Source organism: Cynocephalus volans, chromosome 3, assembly GCF_027409185.1.
Source record: "Cynocephalus volans isolate mCynVol1 chromosome 3, mCynVol1.pri, whole genome shotgun sequence".
Classification (NCBI taxonomy): domain Eukaryota; kingdom Metazoa; phylum Chordata; class Mammalia; order Dermoptera; family Cynocephalidae; genus Cynocephalus; species Cynocephalus volans.
Window position 1 is genome coordinate 56294432 of NC_084462.1, and position 18743 is coordinate 56313174.

At 50.6% G+C, this 18743-nt stretch overlaps 1 protein-coding gene across 1 annotated transcript; it reads right to left on the minus strand.

Annotated features, from left to right (window-relative positions):
- Positions 1-99: 99 nt before the first annotated feature.
- Positions 100-17589, minus strand: ANPEP (alanyl aminopeptidase, membrane). The gene is made up of 21 exons (XM_063091826.1): positions 16967-17589; positions 16183-16325; positions 15947-16086; positions 15378-15504; positions 15141-15295; positions 14769-14882; positions 14528-14671; positions 14273-14338; positions 14088-14153; positions 12538-12713; positions 12206-12273; positions 11173-11186; positions 10821-10949; positions 10657-10712; positions 9827-9974; positions 6466-6557; positions 5879-5989; positions 5562-5729; positions 4541-4681; positions 4043-4124; positions 100-252 (listed from the first exon to the last, which is right to left on the minus strand). Exons 1-21 carry the CDS (start codon positions 17566-17568, stop codon positions 100-102), a joined length of 2895 nt encoding a protein of 964 aa, XP_062947896.1. The 5' UTR covers positions 17569-17589.
- Positions 17590-18743: the final 1154 nt, after the last annotated feature.

Below are 18743 nucleotides of genomic sequence, written 5' to 3' on the forward strand. Positions count from 1 at the left end.
GGTGTCTCAGGGTCCAGGAATGGAGGCTGTGCCTCTGGCCTCTGGTACAGACATGCATGGGCATCTCGCATGGAGCCAGGTGACTTCAATGACCAGGGACTATTGGCTGTTTTCTGTGAACCACCTCAGCACTGACTCCTTGTTCTCCTTTACCCACTTGATGTTGGCTTTCGTCTTCTCCAGGGCTTGCTCCAGAGCCCGGGTGCCTGAGCCAAAGCCTGTTTCCATGTTGTTCTCCTTGAACTGCTCCAGCTGCCAGGACAACAAAGATTCTCAGCCACAGGCTGGGTCTCTGACACTGCCTTGAGGAGAAGGTCTCCCCTGAGGAGAAGTCCTCTGGCATTCCACTCCCACGTTAGGACCACACCCTTTTCCCTGGATAGGGAGGGCCAGTCCTTCACCTGTCACTGGACGAAGTCTTATCTAGGCAGAGATTGCAAAACAACAGCCCCAGGCAAAATCTGGCCCCGGAAGGTATCTGAACTTCATTGTGTAATATTTCCTTGAGTCAACCCTCAGTCTTTAATTGGATTATAATCTCAATCCAATCAAAAGGGGACAAAAGACGGGAACAAATTCAACATATACCACATGGAAGCAACCAGCCAAATCCAAAATGTGGAAATTTCTAAATGATTTAGTTGCTTCAATGGCTTAAAAAAAAAAAAATTGTTACAGATTAAAAGACATATTAGTACTGGAGGTTCTAGCCAGGACAATTAGGCGAGGACGTAAAATAAAAGGCATACAGAAAGGAGGAAGTAAAACTATCTCTATTTGTAGACGACATGATTCTGTATACATAAAATCTTAAGGAATTCGTGAAAACAGAGCTATTGATTTCAGCAAGGTTGCAGGTACAAGAACAATATATAAAATCAATTGTATTCCTATATACTAGCAATGAAAAACCTGAAAATGAAATTAAGAAAAGAATTCTATTTACAATAGCAACAAAAAAAATAAAACACTTGGGAGTAAGTTTGACAAAAGAAATGCAAGGCTGGTATGCTGAAAACTACAAAACATTGTTGAAGGAAATTAAAGAATGCCTAAATAAAAGGAAAAAGACCCAAATAAATATGTATTCATGGACTGGAAGATTTAACCTTAACAAGATGGCAACAGTCCCCAATTCAATGCGATCCCTATGAAAATTCCAACTGCTTTTTTTGCAAATAATTGACAAGCTGATCATAAAATTCATAAGTAAATGCAAGGGACCGAGTATAGCCAAAACAATTTTGAAAAAGAACAAATTTGGAGGGCTCACTTCCCTATTTCAAAACTCACTACAAAGCTATAGCAGTCAAGACACTATGGTACTGGCATAAGGGTAGGAACAGATATATCAATGAAATAGAATTGAGAGTCCAGAAATAAACCCTTACATTTATAGTCAATTGATCTTCAGCAAGGTTGGCAAGACCATTCAATGGGGAAGAATAGTCTTTTCAACAAATGGTGCTGGGACAACTGGATATCCACACACAAAAGAATAAGACCCTTACCTCACACCATACACAAAAATTAAGTCAAAATGGATCAAATTCCTACATGTAAGAGTGAAAACAATAAAATTCTTAGGAAAAAAAACATAGGTATAAAACCTCATGACCTTGGATTAGGGAATGATTTCTTAGATACGACATCTAAGGCACAAATCAAAGAAAAAAATAGAAGTATATCAAAAGATATTATCAAGAGAGTGAAAGGACAATCCACAGAATAGTAGAAAATAATTGCAAATCATGTATCTGATATGAGTCTAGTATTCAGAATATGTAAAGAACTCTTAGAACTTAACAATAAAAAGACAAATAACTCAGTTCAAAGATGGGCAGAGGGTTTGAATAGACATTTCTCCAAAGATACACAAATGGCGAATAAACACATGAAAAGATGATCAATATCATGTCATTAGTCATTAGGGAAATACAACCCCAAACCATCATGATACCACTTCCTACCCTACCCACTAGGTTAACTATACTAAAAATAAAAAAATTTTTAAAGAAAGGAAAATAACAAATGCTGACCAAGACATAGAAAAATTGGAGCCCTCATACATTGCTGGTGGGAATGTACAACAGTCCGATTGCTTTTGAAAACATGTAGGCAGTTTTGCAAAAAGTTAAATATAGAGTAACCAAATGACCCAAAAATTCCACTCATAGGTGTATACCCAAAAGAAACGAAAATATATGTGATGGAGTTTTGATGTGTTTCCCCGCCAAAACTCATGTGGAAATCTGATCCCCAATGTGGCAGTGCTGGAAGCTGTTTGAGTCATGGGGATGGATCCCTCATGAATGGATTAATGCTCTCCCTAGGTGGGGGGAGTAATGAGTGAGTTTTCGCTCTATTAGTTCCTACGAGAGCTGGAACACTCTCTCTCTCTCTCTCTCTCTCTCTCTTCTCTTGCTCCCTCTCGCCATGTGATCTGCTTGTACCCACCAGCTGCCTGCCACTTTCCACCATGAGTAAAGCAGCCTGAGGCCCATGTCAGATGCAGTTGTCCCAGAATCATAAGCCAAATAAACCTCGGGGGGCCAGCCCGTGGCTCACTCAGGAGAGTGTGGTACTGATAACACCAAGGCCACAGGTTCGGATCCCATATAAGGATGGCCGGTTAGCTCACTTGGGAGAGTGTGGTGCTGACAACATCAAGTCAAGGGTTAAGATCTCCTTACCGGTCATCTTTTATTTATTTATTTATTTTTTTTATTTAATTTATTTTTTTTTTTTTTAAAAGATGACCGGTAAGGGGATCTTAACCCTTGACTTGGTGTTGTCAGCACCACACTCAGCCAGTGAGCGAACCGGCCATCCGTATATGGGATCCGAACCCGGGGCCTTGGTGTTATCAGCACCGCACTCTCCCGAGTGAGCCACAGGCCGGCCCACCGGTCATCTTTTAAAAAAAAAACAAAAAAACAAATAAACCTCTGTTCTTTATAAATTACCCAGTCTCGGGTATTTCTGTTGTAGGAACACATAATGGACTAATACAATATGTTTGCACAAAAAATTGTGAAGAAGCGAGATGCAAAAGGCCATTTTATGAAATGTTCAGAATATAGAGGTTTTCAGGGCTGAGGGAATGGGGTAGGTAACTGCTAATGGGTACAGGATTTCTTTTTGGGGTAACGAAAATATTCTAGAATTACACAGAGGTGATAGTTGTACAACCTTGTAAATATCCTAAAAATTACTTAAAATGGTGAGTTTTATGGTACATGAATTGTATTTCAATTTTAAAAAGATAAATTAACCTAATGCAATGAGTGGGCTTTGTCTGGCTTCTGATTCAAACATAAATATCAATTGCAAAAAGACTTTTAAAAAACAACTTGAGGGGGCTGGCCCCGTGGCTCACTGGGGAGAGTGTGGTGCTGATAACACCAAGGCCATGGGTTCGGATCCTATATAGGGATGGCCGGTGCGCTCACCGGCTGAGCGTGGTGCAGACAGCACCAAGGCAAGGGTTGCGATCCCCTTACCAGTCAGGAAAAACAAACAAACAAACAAAAAAAAAAAAACACAACTTGAGGGCCGGCCTGTGGCTCACTCGGGAGAGTGCGGTGCTGATAACACCAAGGCCACGGGTTCAGATCCTATATAGAGATGACCGGTTCATTCACTGGCTGAGCATGGTGCTGACAACACCAAGGCAAGGGTTAAGATCCCCTTACCGGTCATCTTTCAAAAATAAATAAATAAATAAATAATAAAAAACAACTTGAATATGGCTTTGGGTATAAGATGATAGTATATACAGGTGAAATTATATAATGTCAGTGATTTTCCTTAAAATTGTACACTCTAAAAATAGTATTGGCAAGATGTTAATAATTGTTGAACCTGGAATTGATGATATTTACCACGTCTTCCTGCTCAGCATCTTCTGGGAATGAGGAAGGCCTGGTGACATACAGCCTGCACTCCCTCGTAACCACATCCAGTGGGAGCTGAATGGCGGCTGCCCCTTTGGACTGGGAAGGGACAAGACAGAGTCCAGGGCTGGGGGATGGCCTCTTACCTGCTGTAGCTCATACTCAGTGGAGAATCGTTGGGTCACTCTCTGGATGAGGCTGGAGAAGGAGAACGAGCCACCGCCATAACTGCAGGGCAGAGAGAGAGACGTGAGGGTGGCCAGGAGCTCATGCTCACAGAGTTCTCACAGCTGCTCTGTGCGGGAGGCCTGATCACAGATGAGATGAAATGACACACCCAGGGAGGCACCACTAGCACATGGAGACTGGGGACTTGAGCCCAGGTCTGACTGCAGAGTCCCTTACTCCTCTCTTTCCAGAGAATACTCCCACCAGCCACATTGTCCTTCCAGATAGGAAAACAGATGGCCCGTACCCCAGCTTGTCTTTCCTTTCCTGCCCCCAACCCAAGACCCCGTGCTTACTTCATTTTTGACCACTCCTATGCAGTGTCCCTCCACTCTGTGGTGTCCCATGCACACAGACCGCTCCCAGGGCCCCCCAGCTGTGGCATTCGCTGCCTTGACACCTTTCCACAGACTCACTCCTCAAAGAGCTTCTTCCAGTTGCTCTGGACAAAGTCCCAGACCAGAGATTGTCCGATGACATTGTCGGCGATACTGTTGATGGTAGAGGTGGCGTCCTGTTTCCGGATGAGGTCGGAGTTCAGGGTGTAGCTCAGGTACCTGTGAGGGTGGGACATGGGTTAGTGACCACGTCCATGAGCTGCAGTCAGGTGACTCAGAAGAGAACCCAGGACCACAAAGGATCCCACATCCCCACACACATCACATCTTCCTGCATCCTCTCAACATTCCCTTGGCATGTTGAGGATCAAGGGATCCCTTGTCCTACCTCCCTCTGTAGATGCAAAACTGAGTCACCTAAGCAGGGTCACAGGGTCATTAGTTCTGCCAGGTGTCATGCCTGACATGGAAATATTTGACAATGAATAAACGAAGGAAGGAGTACTGGAGTCCCGATCCCAGCAGGGGACCACTCCAGTCTTTGATGCTGAGGGTAGCTCATCTTTATTGGGTGGCATATTAGGCACACAGCAGGAGCTAGGAGCTCTCATCCAAGGGCTTGAAGGGATGCCCAGCTGGACATTCAGGAGGACTCAGGCCCAGGTACACCAGAGCCCTCAACAGAGAGGGAAACGAATTGTCAGGTAAAGGCTAAGAGGCCAGATCAGGTAAAAACACAGGACGTAGACCAGATTTGGGTTAGAATCTTTTTTGTGTGTGTATGGTTTCATTTATTTATTTATTTGTTTATTTTATGGATGGCCACTTTGGGTATCTGAGCCTGTGACCTTGAGGTTATAGGGCTGCCCTCTAACCAACTGAGCTAGCCGGCCAGCCCCCTGGGTTCGAATCTTGACTTATTAAAGCTTCTGGTCTTTGGGCAAGTTGTTCTGCTTCTCTGAGCCTCAGTGTCTTTATCTATAAAATGGGGAGAACATTGCCCCTGCTGTGTAGGTTTGTGAGGATCACATGAGTATGCGGACCTGGCTGGTTCTCCCCCACATCAGGACTTACCCAGCCCCCGCGCCCTGGTCCTCACCTGTTCAGGATCCACACCTCCCTGCTACAGGCCAGGGCTACTCGGAGTTTGTCAGCCTCATTCACCAGTGTGGCTTTTTGGAACTGGTCCCAGGCAAAGTCCCACTCTTCCTCACCGCCCAGGGAGATGGCGTTGCAGTAGACAGTGGACCGCAAGTTGGGGTGGATTCTGGCGTGGCATGGGGTGGGGGCATCAGGCATGGGAGAGCAGAGCAGGGAGGGTGGGACAAGGTCTGTTGAGGACAGGGCAATGGGCTCCCAGATTCAGCTTAGGAGACAGATGAAGATTGATGGAGGAGGCACAGGTGAGATACTCACGGGTTATCATCAGGGTTTGCCATCCACTGCTTGAAAAGTTCAGAGACCATTGTCTCACACTCGTGAAGCCCATTGGAGCAGGCGGTGCTGATGGCATTAACTTCGTTGTACCTGCCCCAGGGGTGACACGCAATTAGCACACCTGGCCCAGACTTCAGCCAAGATTCCGTCCCCAATACACAATTCTGGGCTGGGGCCCTGTCTAAGGCTCAGTGGGCCTCTGAGGCTCCCCCTATTTGCTTTGTGCCTTGGGCCTGAGCTTCCTTGGTCCCCAAGGCAGCCCGGGGACACAGTGAGGCTGGCAAAGGCTCCAGCCCCAGCTTTAACACCTGGAAGCTGTATGACTTCAAGCCAGTGAGGTGACCTCAGATTGTCAGTTTGGACCTTTGTGTAAAGGAGACAGATGGGCACACAGGTCAGGCCGAGCCTCAGGGCAGAGGCACCCTGCTCCTGGGTGGAGTCTCTCCCTGCCTGGTGGTCCCAGCCCAGCCAGGCATTGAGTGCTCCAGAGGAGAATATTGCCAGAGTGTTGCCCTTGACTCCCCAAGCCACCCATGACATCCAGACCCATGAGAGGTCACACTCACTGGTCCATCAGGGTTTCTGGGCGGAGGCCCCAGTCCTCGGTGAGATTTTTAAAGTAATTGTAGAGGGGTGTGACCTGCTTCTTCAAGTAATTCTGGGGAAAAGAAAACATGAATAGCTTCAAAGATTTACACCTGACCTGCATGGAGCCCCACAGACCCCCTGATGGGGGAGGGGGAACAGGCACAAGCAAAGAGGTCAGAGGTCAGGGCCTCGCCTAAGGCCAGACAGTACTCAAAAGTTTTGGATGACTGAGCTGAGGTTCCTTCTCCTAAAGCCTTAGTCAGTCCTAACACTCTTTGTCTAAGTGTTGTCATTTCTTAAAATAAAGTGTTGAGTTTTCCCCTCATGACCATAAGTATTTCATGCTCATTGTGGGGTATTTAGAAAACACGAAAAAGCAGATGCAGGGGGAAAAAAAGTCCAGGAGCTTACCAAAACTACGATTTCCAAATTGGGAAGTTTACTCCTTTTATCTATACTGTTTTCTTTTCTACTTAGCATGTCTACAATTCTGTACACTGCTCTTTTTACCTAATGTTGTAACTTAAGCCCCGCCCTACAGTATTAAAATCCTTTGCAGACTCTAGTTCAGCATCTGTGCCAACTTGAATCCACATCCAAATGTAAAAAGGATAAAGCCCCAAGAACAAAGAGAATAGGAGAGGCAACAGTGACACCACCTGCACAGTTCAGGCAGCTGGGAAGGGCAGAGAGGGAGATGTACCGAGCTTGGCAGAGTGGGAGAATTTGCAACTGAGCATTTGCAGAAGGGAAGACAGAGCAAGGGGACTTGCTGTGACAAGACTCAGAATTAAAGGATCAGGTCTGCAGGGGACAGGGTTGAGGCAGTATCTGCAAGCAAGGAGTTAGAGTCAAAGTCTGTAGAAGAAGCAATTAAACCCCCAAGTCCCCACTTCCTTCCTAGTAGCAGGCAACACTGCTCCCTCTCCCATGGGAGAGACTGAACCAGAGGAGTTCAGAAAGTGGGGTCACCAGACACAGTGGGAGGGTTGCTGGATTGCAAAAACAGTCAGAGGTGAAAGTTTCCATACTGAATGGTGGACTCCAGTTCCCTTCCCCACTTTATCCCAGAAAGTGAGCACTGCATGAGACAAAGGTTCATTCTCTGAAGAAACTGAATGGTTTTGAGAGATCACATTCACAGATACTAATTTTTGAGGGTCCCCAATGAAGAGTTACTTGGCCAGCCAGCCACCCCAAAATGAGACAGCCCCCCGCAAGACAAGAAACTCCACCTCCCCACAGAGCTTTCGATCACTTTTTGTTGTTCGTATTCAAATCCAAAAGGGCAGCTCAGCCTCCAACTTGAAACCAAAACAAACAGAAAACTCAGGGAAACAAGTCAACGGAAGTAAAAGAAAACTTCATAAAAGCCTCTATAAATACCCTCCAAGAGTAAAGAGAAGATATTGCATAGGATGCTAGAACTAGAAAGAGCACTTGGAAATTTTAACATGTGATAGAATTTCACCTGGGTAGGTTCAACTCCTGGTGTGGGAACCAAAAATAAACAAATAAATTAAAATATGACAGAAGAAATAAAAACAATCCCTAGGCGAGGTAGCATGCAAAGCTGAGGGAACCTCCCAGAGACCAGAACAAAAAAGTGAACAAACAAGCTGGAAAGGAGAAGAGAGAAGAAAACCAGAGGACCAAGGCAAGAGAAATAAGCCAGATTAACGGAAGTTCCAGAAAGAGATAACTGGAAGAAAAGGAGGGAAAGAAAGTTTAAAGAAGCAGTGCAAAAATGTTTTAATCCTAGGGTTGGCTGGTGAACTCAGTTGTTTAGAGCACAGCCTCATAACACCAAGGTCACGGATTCAAGTCCTGTACAGGCCAGCTACCAAAAACAAACAAGTTTTTAAAAAATGTTCTACTATTAAAGGATACGAAAATCCATATTGAAAAAGGTGGGATGAGAAAAAGATCCAAACCAAGGCCCACTGGGATTGAGAGATGAGCCCAAAAGCTTCCAGAAGGGGGAAAAACCGATCACATTCAAAGAACTAGAAATAAGAAAGGCTCTGGGCTTCTCAACAGCAACACAAGAAGCCTGATGTCCATGGAACAAGATCTTAAACATTCAGAGGAATAATTTCCAACCTAGAAACTTCTAAACACAGCTGAACTCTCAATCCAGAGTAAGAGTAGAATAAAGACATTTCAGACAATCTACCTCAGAAAATCCCCCTCTCACGAACCCTTTCTCAAAAACTCCTGGAAGATGTGCTCCCCAATGAGAGAGAAAAATCGAGAAAGAATCCATGGGATTTGAGAAACCAGATGCAGCACAAGAGATGGAGGGCCTCCCAGGCTGGGAACTATATAAGGTTCCAGAAGGGAGCAGGCAGAGAGACAGAGGACTCCAGGAGGGATGCCACCAGGAAAAAATAAAACTGATGTATATTACCTGATATAGTCTGTACAAAAAAGAAAACATAAACATAGTACTCTACTTGGCTCAGCAGAGAATAATATTTAAAATAATCACAATAAATAATGCTCAATACTAGTTTGAGCAAGTACTGTGATTTAACTACATTAGGAAGATGGGGTTGAGGGGAATCTGGGGAAGGTAGGTGAGAGGGTTAAAACTTCATTTACCAAAATACCTCATTTACCATAATAGGATGCTAATACATAACTTGAATGTTTTTAATAAAAAATTGTCTCTTCAAGTATGATCTAATGGCTACATAATATTCTATCAAAGTTTAGCTTAACCAATCCCCAAATGTTACAGATATAAATGTTTTTGTTTTATTTGTTTGTTTGTTGTTGTCTGACTTTTAAAAACAATGCTGCAGTGGACACCCTACAGATGTAGCTTCATCCAAAACAAGCTTGAGCTTCCTTTTGATCTCCCATGTGGGAGCCTCGGCCTCCATGCTCAGCATTAAAATGTGGCAAAGCCTGTTAATACCAGCATCTCCCTCACAGACCAGGAGGGCTGGCTGGGCAGCAAGGGGCCTGCTCATCTTACAGAAGAGTTAACTGGGACTGGGAGGGGGTTGCCCAAGGCCACACAGCTGGTAAAAGACAGGTCTTCTGCTCCCAGCACAGAGGCTTTTTCTGTGCCATCTGAAAGCATTAATTTCTGGTATTTCAAGTCAGCAAGCTCTGCTAGAGGTCTCAGAGTCCTTTTTCTGCCCTACTCAACCTCCTCACTTTCTCAGTACCTGCTCCCTTCACCTCAAAATCCCGCTTACCCTCTCACCCCTTGGCCAAGCCTGCTCTCAGGAAAGACCTTGACCAGGCAATGCTCCTATTCACTTCTGCTGGTGCAGTTTCAGGCACTGCAGCAAACTGGTTCTTAAACCCCACCATGCAACTCTGTACCTTCATGGGGCCGTAGACCTCAGAGCGGTCGAACATGAGCTCGAAGTAGCTCAGGCTGCTCAGGGCGGCCTGCCAGGGCATGTATTCCGTCTCTTGGATCAAGAAGAGGGTGTTGTTCAGCGCCAGAGTGACAGGGACCTTTTGAGCACTGGGGACAAATAGAGGGGTCCAAATAAACACCTCTACCCACCCAGCCACACCCTGGGACCCCCAGCCCAAGCCCTCAAGGATGCTCCTCAACCCTGGGGCCTTGTCCCTTCCTGGAGCCTGAGGTCTCAGGGCCCCAACTGAGCCAGCTCAAGCATTCGCCACAGGGAAAGGAGCAACACGGATGCTGGGTGGGGCTACAAACAAGGCCAGCCCTCACCCATTGCCAGTGACATCCCCTTGCTTATCCCCATTTTACAGATGAAGAAACTGAGGCGCAGAGAAGTGAACTGACTTGCCCAAGGCCGCACAGCTTATAAGAGACAGAGCTGAGATTCGAAAGGACAGAAAGCCTGTGCTCTTAACTCTGCCTGCCTCTTCTGACTTGCTGGGCCCTTCTAGGTCTTCCTCCCTTCTCCTCCTCAGGCTGCCTGTGCACACTTGATCTACAAATGTCCATTTCTGTGGGTGACATGTTAAAGAGCCGTGAACACAGTAGGTGCTCAATGAGTATTGGGGTTATCCATGCTACATCCTTCTGTCCTGTCCATCCCAGACGTTTTTTAGCACCTAGCATTTTAGCTGGGTACACAGTCAGCCCTCAGGAAAACGTGGTGCTGGGGAGTAGAGCGTGGCTTTGGAGTGGGACAGGACTGCAGCTGAGCCAGAAAGGGGGCATTCACCTGGCCAGGTTGAAGGCATCGTAGATAACCTGTGCCCGATTGATGACAGGGATGACCTAGAAGGGAAATACAGCATGTGGCCTTGGGCTGGCAGTAAGGGCAGGCCTTGCAGTCTGGTGCCCTGTCCTGGGGCAGGGGACAGGGCAGGGGTGACAGACACCCACCAACGGGTCAGTCTGCAGCTGAGTCTGAATCTTCCTCCAGTTGTCTTCATCGTAGTTCACGTGGTAATAGCCCGTCACATTGAGGTTCAGCAGGACCCACTCATTGGCTTCTGTTCTGAACAGCAAGTCCTGGGCTGTGGGGAGGGACCAGAGCTGGGTGAGGGGCTGATCAGCTTCAGTGAGGAGCTGTCCCTGCAGGCAGGCATCAGCTCACCCTCAGCTTCTGGGCAATGTCAAGAGGAGGACAGAAGAGGAAGGACTGGGCTGCCGGGTGACCTTACAGACCACGTGCCACTGCTGAACCTCAGGGCTTGCCCTGCCTCGGCAGGTTCTGTGTGGCTGGGTCACTGACAGCGGCCTTGACATCTCCATGAGCACAGCCCGGCCACTCACACTCAACAACGTGGATGCTCCATCACACCCCAGTCAGCCACAAGGGAACCCCAGGCAACTCCTCCCTCTCCCTCCTCCTCAGCCCCCCAATGCTGCTGTCTCTTCTTTGGGGCTTAGCGCCCCCTCCTCTCTGCTCTCCCCTTCTCCTCTCACCCCTTCCATACTTTCTTCCAGCAGCCAGAGGGATCCTTTCACACCCACAGGTCAGACTCAATCACTTGCCCACTTCCCATTGTCCCAGCCATTGTGTCCTGCAGTCTGCAGGGCCCTCGAGGACCAGCACACTTTGTCCTAGCCACACTCAGCCCCACACTCTCTCCTACCTCTATGCCTTGGCACTCGCTATTCCTTCTGCCTGGAATAATTTTCTCTGCCGCATTAGCCTGGCTAACTCCTACTCTTCCTTTAAAATTCAGCTCACCTCCTCCAGGTAGCCTTCCCTGACCTCTCCATGTAATCTCCCTTATTCCTGGCTCCCTGCCCCCATTCCCCCATGCCCCCAAGCCCTGGTAGCCCTGGTCATATGCTCTGTAACAGCACTCAGCACAGCGCTCGAAAACTTCTGCTTGTCTTTCTTCCCTTCACCTGCAGCCTTGGCCAAGGCAGAGGACCACTTGCCTTGACCTTTGTTTCCTCAGTGCCTGGTGAGTAGGGCTGCTCATACCATGTGCCGGGCACTGTTTTAAACATTTGATATGGATTCTCTCCTTAAATCCTCACACAACGCAATGGAGTAAATATTGTTCTTAGTCCCATTTTATAGATGAGGAAATAGAGACCAGAGAAGGATGGTAAATTGCCCAGGGTCACACAGCTGGGCAGCAGCAGAGTGGCAATTAGAACCAAAGGAGTCATCTACATTTGTTGAATGAAATAATGAAAGAAACCCTCACTGAGGCCCGCTACCACCCCCAGAACATGGGCCAGGAGCTAGGAAGATGGGACGGGGGCTGCCGCCCACTAGGGCAGGGCTGGATTACTTTTCTCAACACCCTCCAGCCAGTAGTCCTTCTGCTGTATGCCATTTCTGATAGACGAGATGTGCACAATCCACAGGTAGCTGCAACAAGAGACCCACAGGCCAGGTGGTGAGGCGTGGCAGCTCTTGTCCATCGCCCACGAAGAGCAGCCCTGCCCAAGCTCCCGGTTTCTGCCAAACTCTGGCACCAAGCATCCCAGTCTCCTGACCCTAGAGGGAGAACTTCTCTACAGCCATCAGGGCTGGGGCCACAGTAGGCCAGGTCCTACTATGGTCAGGGGGCCCCACTGCAATGGACCTTCACTCCACCCACCCTGACCCATGCCTATCACCCCATCTGCTCACTTGAACTCTGAAGGACGGGTAACATTGGCATCGGGGTCAAGGAGGAAGTGCTCCTGGGAGATGTCCCCCGTTGCAGTATTTATGGTGATGACTGGGAAGCCCATCTGCAAGATCCAGCGGTCCATGATGTTTTGCACAGTGTCGGGGAGCTGGACCTCCGTCTGACTCTCCACAGCCTGTGGACAGAGCAAGAGAGTGTGGCCATCAGTGGACCATGACCTTCCCATCCCCACTCATCCAAGGCAGCCCCTGTGGGAGGCATGGGGTCCCAGGCCAGCTCTGTTTCTCCTTGGCTGCTCAGTGCTGGGTGAGCCAGAGAACTGCCCAGTCTCTGGTTCATTCCACATCACTTAAGCAAATCTGTGTGGCCCCCACCTGTGGCCCACCCCGAGGAGCGTGCGCTGGGGAGGGGTGCCTAGGATGCCCATGCTTCCTCCTAAACAATATTGGGAGGATAGGAAGGAAGAGGAGACAGAGATGAGGAAAAACCAGAGTCCAGGTGTCAGGGACAGGGGTGAGGAACAGGGCCACGTGGGGAAGGGGATGCATGAAAGAAATGCACCCAAACGGGGGTCTGGGGGACGAGCCTAGGGGCAGTATTATTGTCTTCTTGGGTCTTTTTTCATCTTTTCCCATGCATGCGCACTGCTTTTGTAGTCACAAGAAAAAACCGACAACATCTATTAATAACTGCAAAAACACCTAAGAACAGGGCAGAAGAGGGCAGAAGAGCATGCCAAAGGGTAGCAGCTGAGAGGGGAGGAAGCTGTGGGTGGGGGCTCAGGGAGACAGCGGGCTGGAGGGGGGGGCTGGAGGGGGCCTCAGCCTTGGCAGGGAGGAAGGAGGGGAAAATGCATGCAGGGCCGGGGCCCAGGCAATGACTGTGCCATCTGTCAGTAGAGGGGTGGGGAGGGAGCGTGATCAGATTTACGCTGGGTTGGAGACTGGCCAGGAGGAAGTGAAGGGCTGAAGGAGGGTGTGTGGACTCTAACCCCAGGAGAGGCAGGGTGGAGAGTGGTGGCCTCTGGGGAAGGCAGGAGGGTGCGGGGCAGTCAGAGGGTTTGCCTCACAAACAGGGACTGGTGGGGGTCTGAGTGGAGAGGAACTGGAGGCAGGCAGGGGTGGAGGGTCAGAGTTTGTGCCAAGGGTGGTGGTGTGTGCAAAGATGTGCCAGGACGAGCCAGTGGGGCACAGGGCAGCCAGGAGTGCTGAGTAGATTCAGTGACAGGCTCCAAAGTTCCAGGTGGGGGAGGGTTCGGGCCTGGGAACCCTAGGACTCGTTTCCTCGCCACTGAGATGAAGGGACTCTGCAGCTCCCATCATGGCGCTCGCTACAGCGGGAAGTAGGCTGCCAGCCAGGGGTCGGGACCCACTGTCAAGGAGCCATCGCAGCCTCCACTTTACAAATGAGCACGTAAGGCTCCAAACGGCCCACGTGGGCTGGTGAGCAGTGGAGCAGGACACGTTTTCTTACACGCGTGCTGCCCTAGGGACTTCCAGCCTCTCAGGACCCCGACAGAACAGCTTCCCCAGGGCTGGCTGGTACCCACCTCCTGTAGGTGCTCCCACAGGTCCAGGTAGACAGTGTTCTGGTAGGCAAAGGTGTGGAGGTAGGACTGTGGAAAGACAGGCCACGGTGAGGGTGGAGCTGGTGCCCCCAGGCTCTGCCTGTGTGGCAAGGGGCAGGGGCTGAAGGAACCCATCCCCCTGGCTGGCTGATGGGCAGCGCACTCACCGCCAGGCCCTTCTTGAACAGGTTCTCAGTCAGGAAGCTGGAGAGCATCCTGAGGACCGAGGCACCCTGGGGGTAGGGGCAAGAGGGGGCTCAGAAGGCTGCAATGAGCAACCAGGACCCTGTGCCCCCAGCTGGCGGGACAGGTACTCCTGGAGCCCCAGCCCCGGCTGCAGTGAGGCCCCTCCAGGCTCAGGCCCCATCTCCCTCCCTGGCCCCATCGCTGTCTCAGGACCAACACGGAGGCCAGGGCAGCACCTTGCTGTAGGTGATGGAGTCAAACAGCTCACTGATCTCGGCTGGCGTGTTGATCTCCTCGGCAGGGGTGGACAGGGGGTGGGAGGAGGCCAGAGCGTCCATAGCCATCACGCTGTACACGTCATTCAGCACAATGAGGTCTTTCTGCAAATCCCCAGCGGCCATTAGGAGATTGGCCCAGAAGGGGGGGACCCAAGTCTTCCTCCACTCCCCACCCAAGACCCCAGAGCAGCTGGCTCACCAGATTCCAGGTGGGCTCTGCATAGTCAGCACCCAGGTACTCCACATAGGAGGCGAAGCCCTCATTCAGCCACAGGTCGTTCCACCAGTCCACAGTCACCAGGTTCCCAAACCACTGCAAGGGGAAGGGGGTCAGCCTGGCAAGCCACGATGGGCTTCTGGTCTTAACAGTACTCCAAACCACCCTTCACTGAGCGCTGGCCACCTGCCATGCATGGGCTGGGGATTTTACCAACATCACCATGACTCCTCCCTGCCGTGCTGCCAGGGGGCACCCTCCTCCTTTCTTAGTGGCAGAGACAGGACTTGTGCTAGTCCTTCCCAGAGCACCCTATTTCTTTCTCTGCACTCTCCATGATGGGAGGATGGCTACCTGGTGGGCCAGCTCGTGAGCAACCACAGTGACCACCCGCTCCTTGTTGCCAATGGAGGAGGAGTTTGGGTCATATAGCAGGGCGTTCTCCCGGTAGGTCACCAGCCCCCAGTTCTCCATGGCACCGGCATTGAAGTCAGGCAGCCCGATCTGGTCTGGGGAGGAGAGGCTGTTGGCAGGGTGGCTTCTGGTGAGGAGCCCCATCTGCTGCCTCCCACTTCAAAGCCCCTCACTCACCAGATTTTTCGAGTGGGTAGGGTGTGTCATAATGGTCGGCAAAGAAGTTTAGGATGGGGCCTGTGATGTTCAGGGCGTACTCACCGTGGCCCTCTGCAATTGCATTGGGCCGAGCCCAGATCCGGATCTGCAAAGTGGGTGGAAGTATGTCAGGGGCCCCTCTTGGCTCCTGCAGGTGGGCTGAGTCCCAGGGCCCAGTGGGCTGGGGGACCAACTAGGTTAAACCAAGAGGACTGGTCATCAGAGGAGAGGGCTAGGGGGCTCTGAGGGTCTATGAGTTCTAGGAAGGGTCTTTGGGGAAGAACAGTAGTCATAGCCACCATGTGTCTGGCACCCACGGGTCAGGAGCTCCCTTCTTGGGGAGGAACCGTTCTTCCTATTTTTCAGGTGCAGAGACTGAGAATCAGAGAACTTAAGACACTTGTCTGAGATCATTCAGAGCTGGGATTCGAACATTGTCCTAACCATTCAGAAGCTGGTACAGGGAATATCCCCCAAGAGGGGATAACAGGAATATCCCCCAAGCCAGGGCCAGTCCGGGTGAAGGACAAATGGGCCCAGCCTCATACCATGACACCATTGGGTGCCTGCGACTCTATATGATCAAACTCGCTGACGATGTAGGCCAGCAGGTATGTGGACATCTTGGGCGTGGTGTGGAACTCGGTGATGTTCCAGTCGGGATCTTCTGCAAGCGGGGTGCTGGGACCTGGGCACGGAGCATACAAGCGTTTGGGATGCACCCTCTCTCCTGTCCTGCACCCAAGCCCCAGGGGGCCTGTTGCCCAAAGACAGACCCACTCACCTTTAGGAAGCATGTTGGACAGAACTGTGAGGTCCTTGGGGTGGATGATTGTGATGTTAAACTCAGCCTTCATGGCCGGCTCATCAAAGCATGGGAAAGATTTCCGGGCGTCTGCAGCCTGCATCTGTGTCGTGGCCAACACCCTGCCCAAACCAGATGTTAGAGGGGCATGCAGGGGAAGGGGTACACAGAAGGCTGTGCCAGCCTAACCCCTGCCCTGCCGCCTCCCCCAGGCTGTCTCAGGACCCCTGACAGGCTAGCTGAGACAGGAGATCAGGGCTCCTTCTGGACTCGAAATTCAAAAGTCCTGGCAGGTTCCACCCCTGTATTAGTTGGGGGGCCCTTAGGCAAAATTCTCTCCTCTGAGTTTCAGTCTGCCTGTCTGTCCAAGAGACACCTTGGTCCCTCCCTGGTGTGGAGTAGGGATGTGCTCCCAGTTTTTTGTGTTGGTAGCTGCTGGGCCAGCAGCTGTCGATGAAGCCATGGGAGAGCTGAGGGCTCCAGAAGGGTCAAAGGCCATGAACCCACACATTTACATGGACCCCAGGCTCCAGCTCTGCCTCAGATTACGATGTGCCCCCACCGGGCAGACCCGGCCAGAGCTCACTTTTTTTTTTTTTTAAAGATGACGGGTAAGGGGATCTTAACCCTTGACTTGGTGTTGTCAGCACCACACTCAACCAGTGAGCTAACCGGCCATCCCTATATGGGATCTGAACCCGTGGCCTTGGTGTTATCAGCACTGCACTCCCCCGAGTGAGCCACGGGCCGGCCCAGAACTCACTTTTTGACGCCGTCCTCTGTGTACTCGCTTCGGTAGAAGCCCGCCAGGTCGTCGGCCAGCTCGCCCTCAAACTCGCTGTCCATCTCATACTGGCTGTTCTCCACCAGGGAGCCCCTGAGGTGCACCACCAGGTACTCGGTGGTCTCTACCAGCTCGGTCCTGTCGATGTCAGGTGGCTGGGAGCCCCCCACACCTCGTAGAACCACCCTGTGCTCCTGCTGGATGGTGTAGTTGAGGCTTTTGCTGTGGATGATGATGACGTCAGTGGCCTCCTTGCAGGTGAACCGGACCGTGCTTGTGCCCTTGAAGATGTACAGGCCATTGTCATTGGGGGTGAGGTAGGGCCTCAGCGTCACCTGGTAGGAGTCGGGAATCAGCGTCTTGGGTAGGCGGTACTGGTTCCAAGGTTTGCTTTGGTCCAAAGTGGTGGCCGTGGTGGTGGTGGGGTTGGTGGGGGCCACTGCGGCACTCTCACTCTTGGCATTCCTGTTCTTCTCCTGGGAGTACACTGTGGAAAGTGCGATGATGGTGCACACAGCTGCCACACCCAGGAAGATGCACAGGATGCCCAAGGACTTAGAAATGTAGAAGCCCTTGGCCATGGTGAGAGTGGGAAGGAAGCTCAGGGTGGCTCAGGCAGGGTACAGGACGGTGCAGCCTCAGGCCAGCCTTATATCCCTGAGGGGAGGAGCCCCACCGCAGGCAGACTGGGCAAAAATTAACCAGAGCTCAGACAGGCGAAGGTCACTGGACTGGTTGGGGGCCCTCTCTGCCTGGGGCTCCAGAGACGAGATCCAGGACTGGTGTGTGGAGCAGCTCAAGGGTGCCTGCTGGGAGCAAACAGTGTCCAGTTACAGGCTGCAGGTGGCCTGGGTGCCCGGCCAAGGCTGAAGGGAAGCTGCAGGCTGCAGGCCCCACAGACAGAGGGAGTAGCCAGGTGGCATTGAGCTGCCTGTGAGCTAAGATGGTGGGAGCAGCAGAACTGAGGTTAGAGTCAGGGAAGGACTTCTCAGGAGCAGGAGGGTGGAATACACAGAGAAGAGCGGGGGCAGCCCCCAGCTCTGCCAGGTTGGTGCTGGGTCACCTTTCTGTGTGGACCCCTGGAAGGATGCCAGGGGCGCCTCAGTGACAAGGTCCGGCCTCCTCGCATTCTTCTAGAGCGGGAGTACCCTGCTCCCCTCCCTTGCCCTTCTTGCCAAATACTTTTTTCTCAGTTATCTGCTCAGTGAAGAAGTGAAATGAGTTGTTTTGATTTTTTTTTAAGGTAAGGAGGCTGGTGAAGCTTACCCTCTTCCCAGCTGTGACCTTGAGCAGGTAACTGCCTTTGTCAACCTCTTTCTTCCTAAATAAGCACAGTATTTACCTCTCAGGTTTGTCAAACAGATTTAATGAGAAAACAGATTAAATACCACATAGTATAAGCAGAACCTAAAAATCATCCCCTTCTTTCTTACCCAGAGCTCAACCATTGCCTCTTTTTTTTTTTTTTTTTTAAAGATGACCGGTAAGGGGATCTTAACCCTTGACTTGGTGTTGTCAGCACCACGCTCACCCAGTGAGCCAACCAGCCATCCCTATATGGGATCCGAACCCACGGCCTTGGTGTTATCAGCACCGCACTCTCCCGAGTGAGCCACAGGCCGGCCCCATTGCCTCTTTTCTATCTTTGGTAGTAAGTGAAGGTGCTACTTATCGTACTCAAAATATGTTCTTACAAGACAATGATGCTCATTTCCACCCTTCCCCTCCACAGCCCAGTTTCTCAGACCCTCACCCC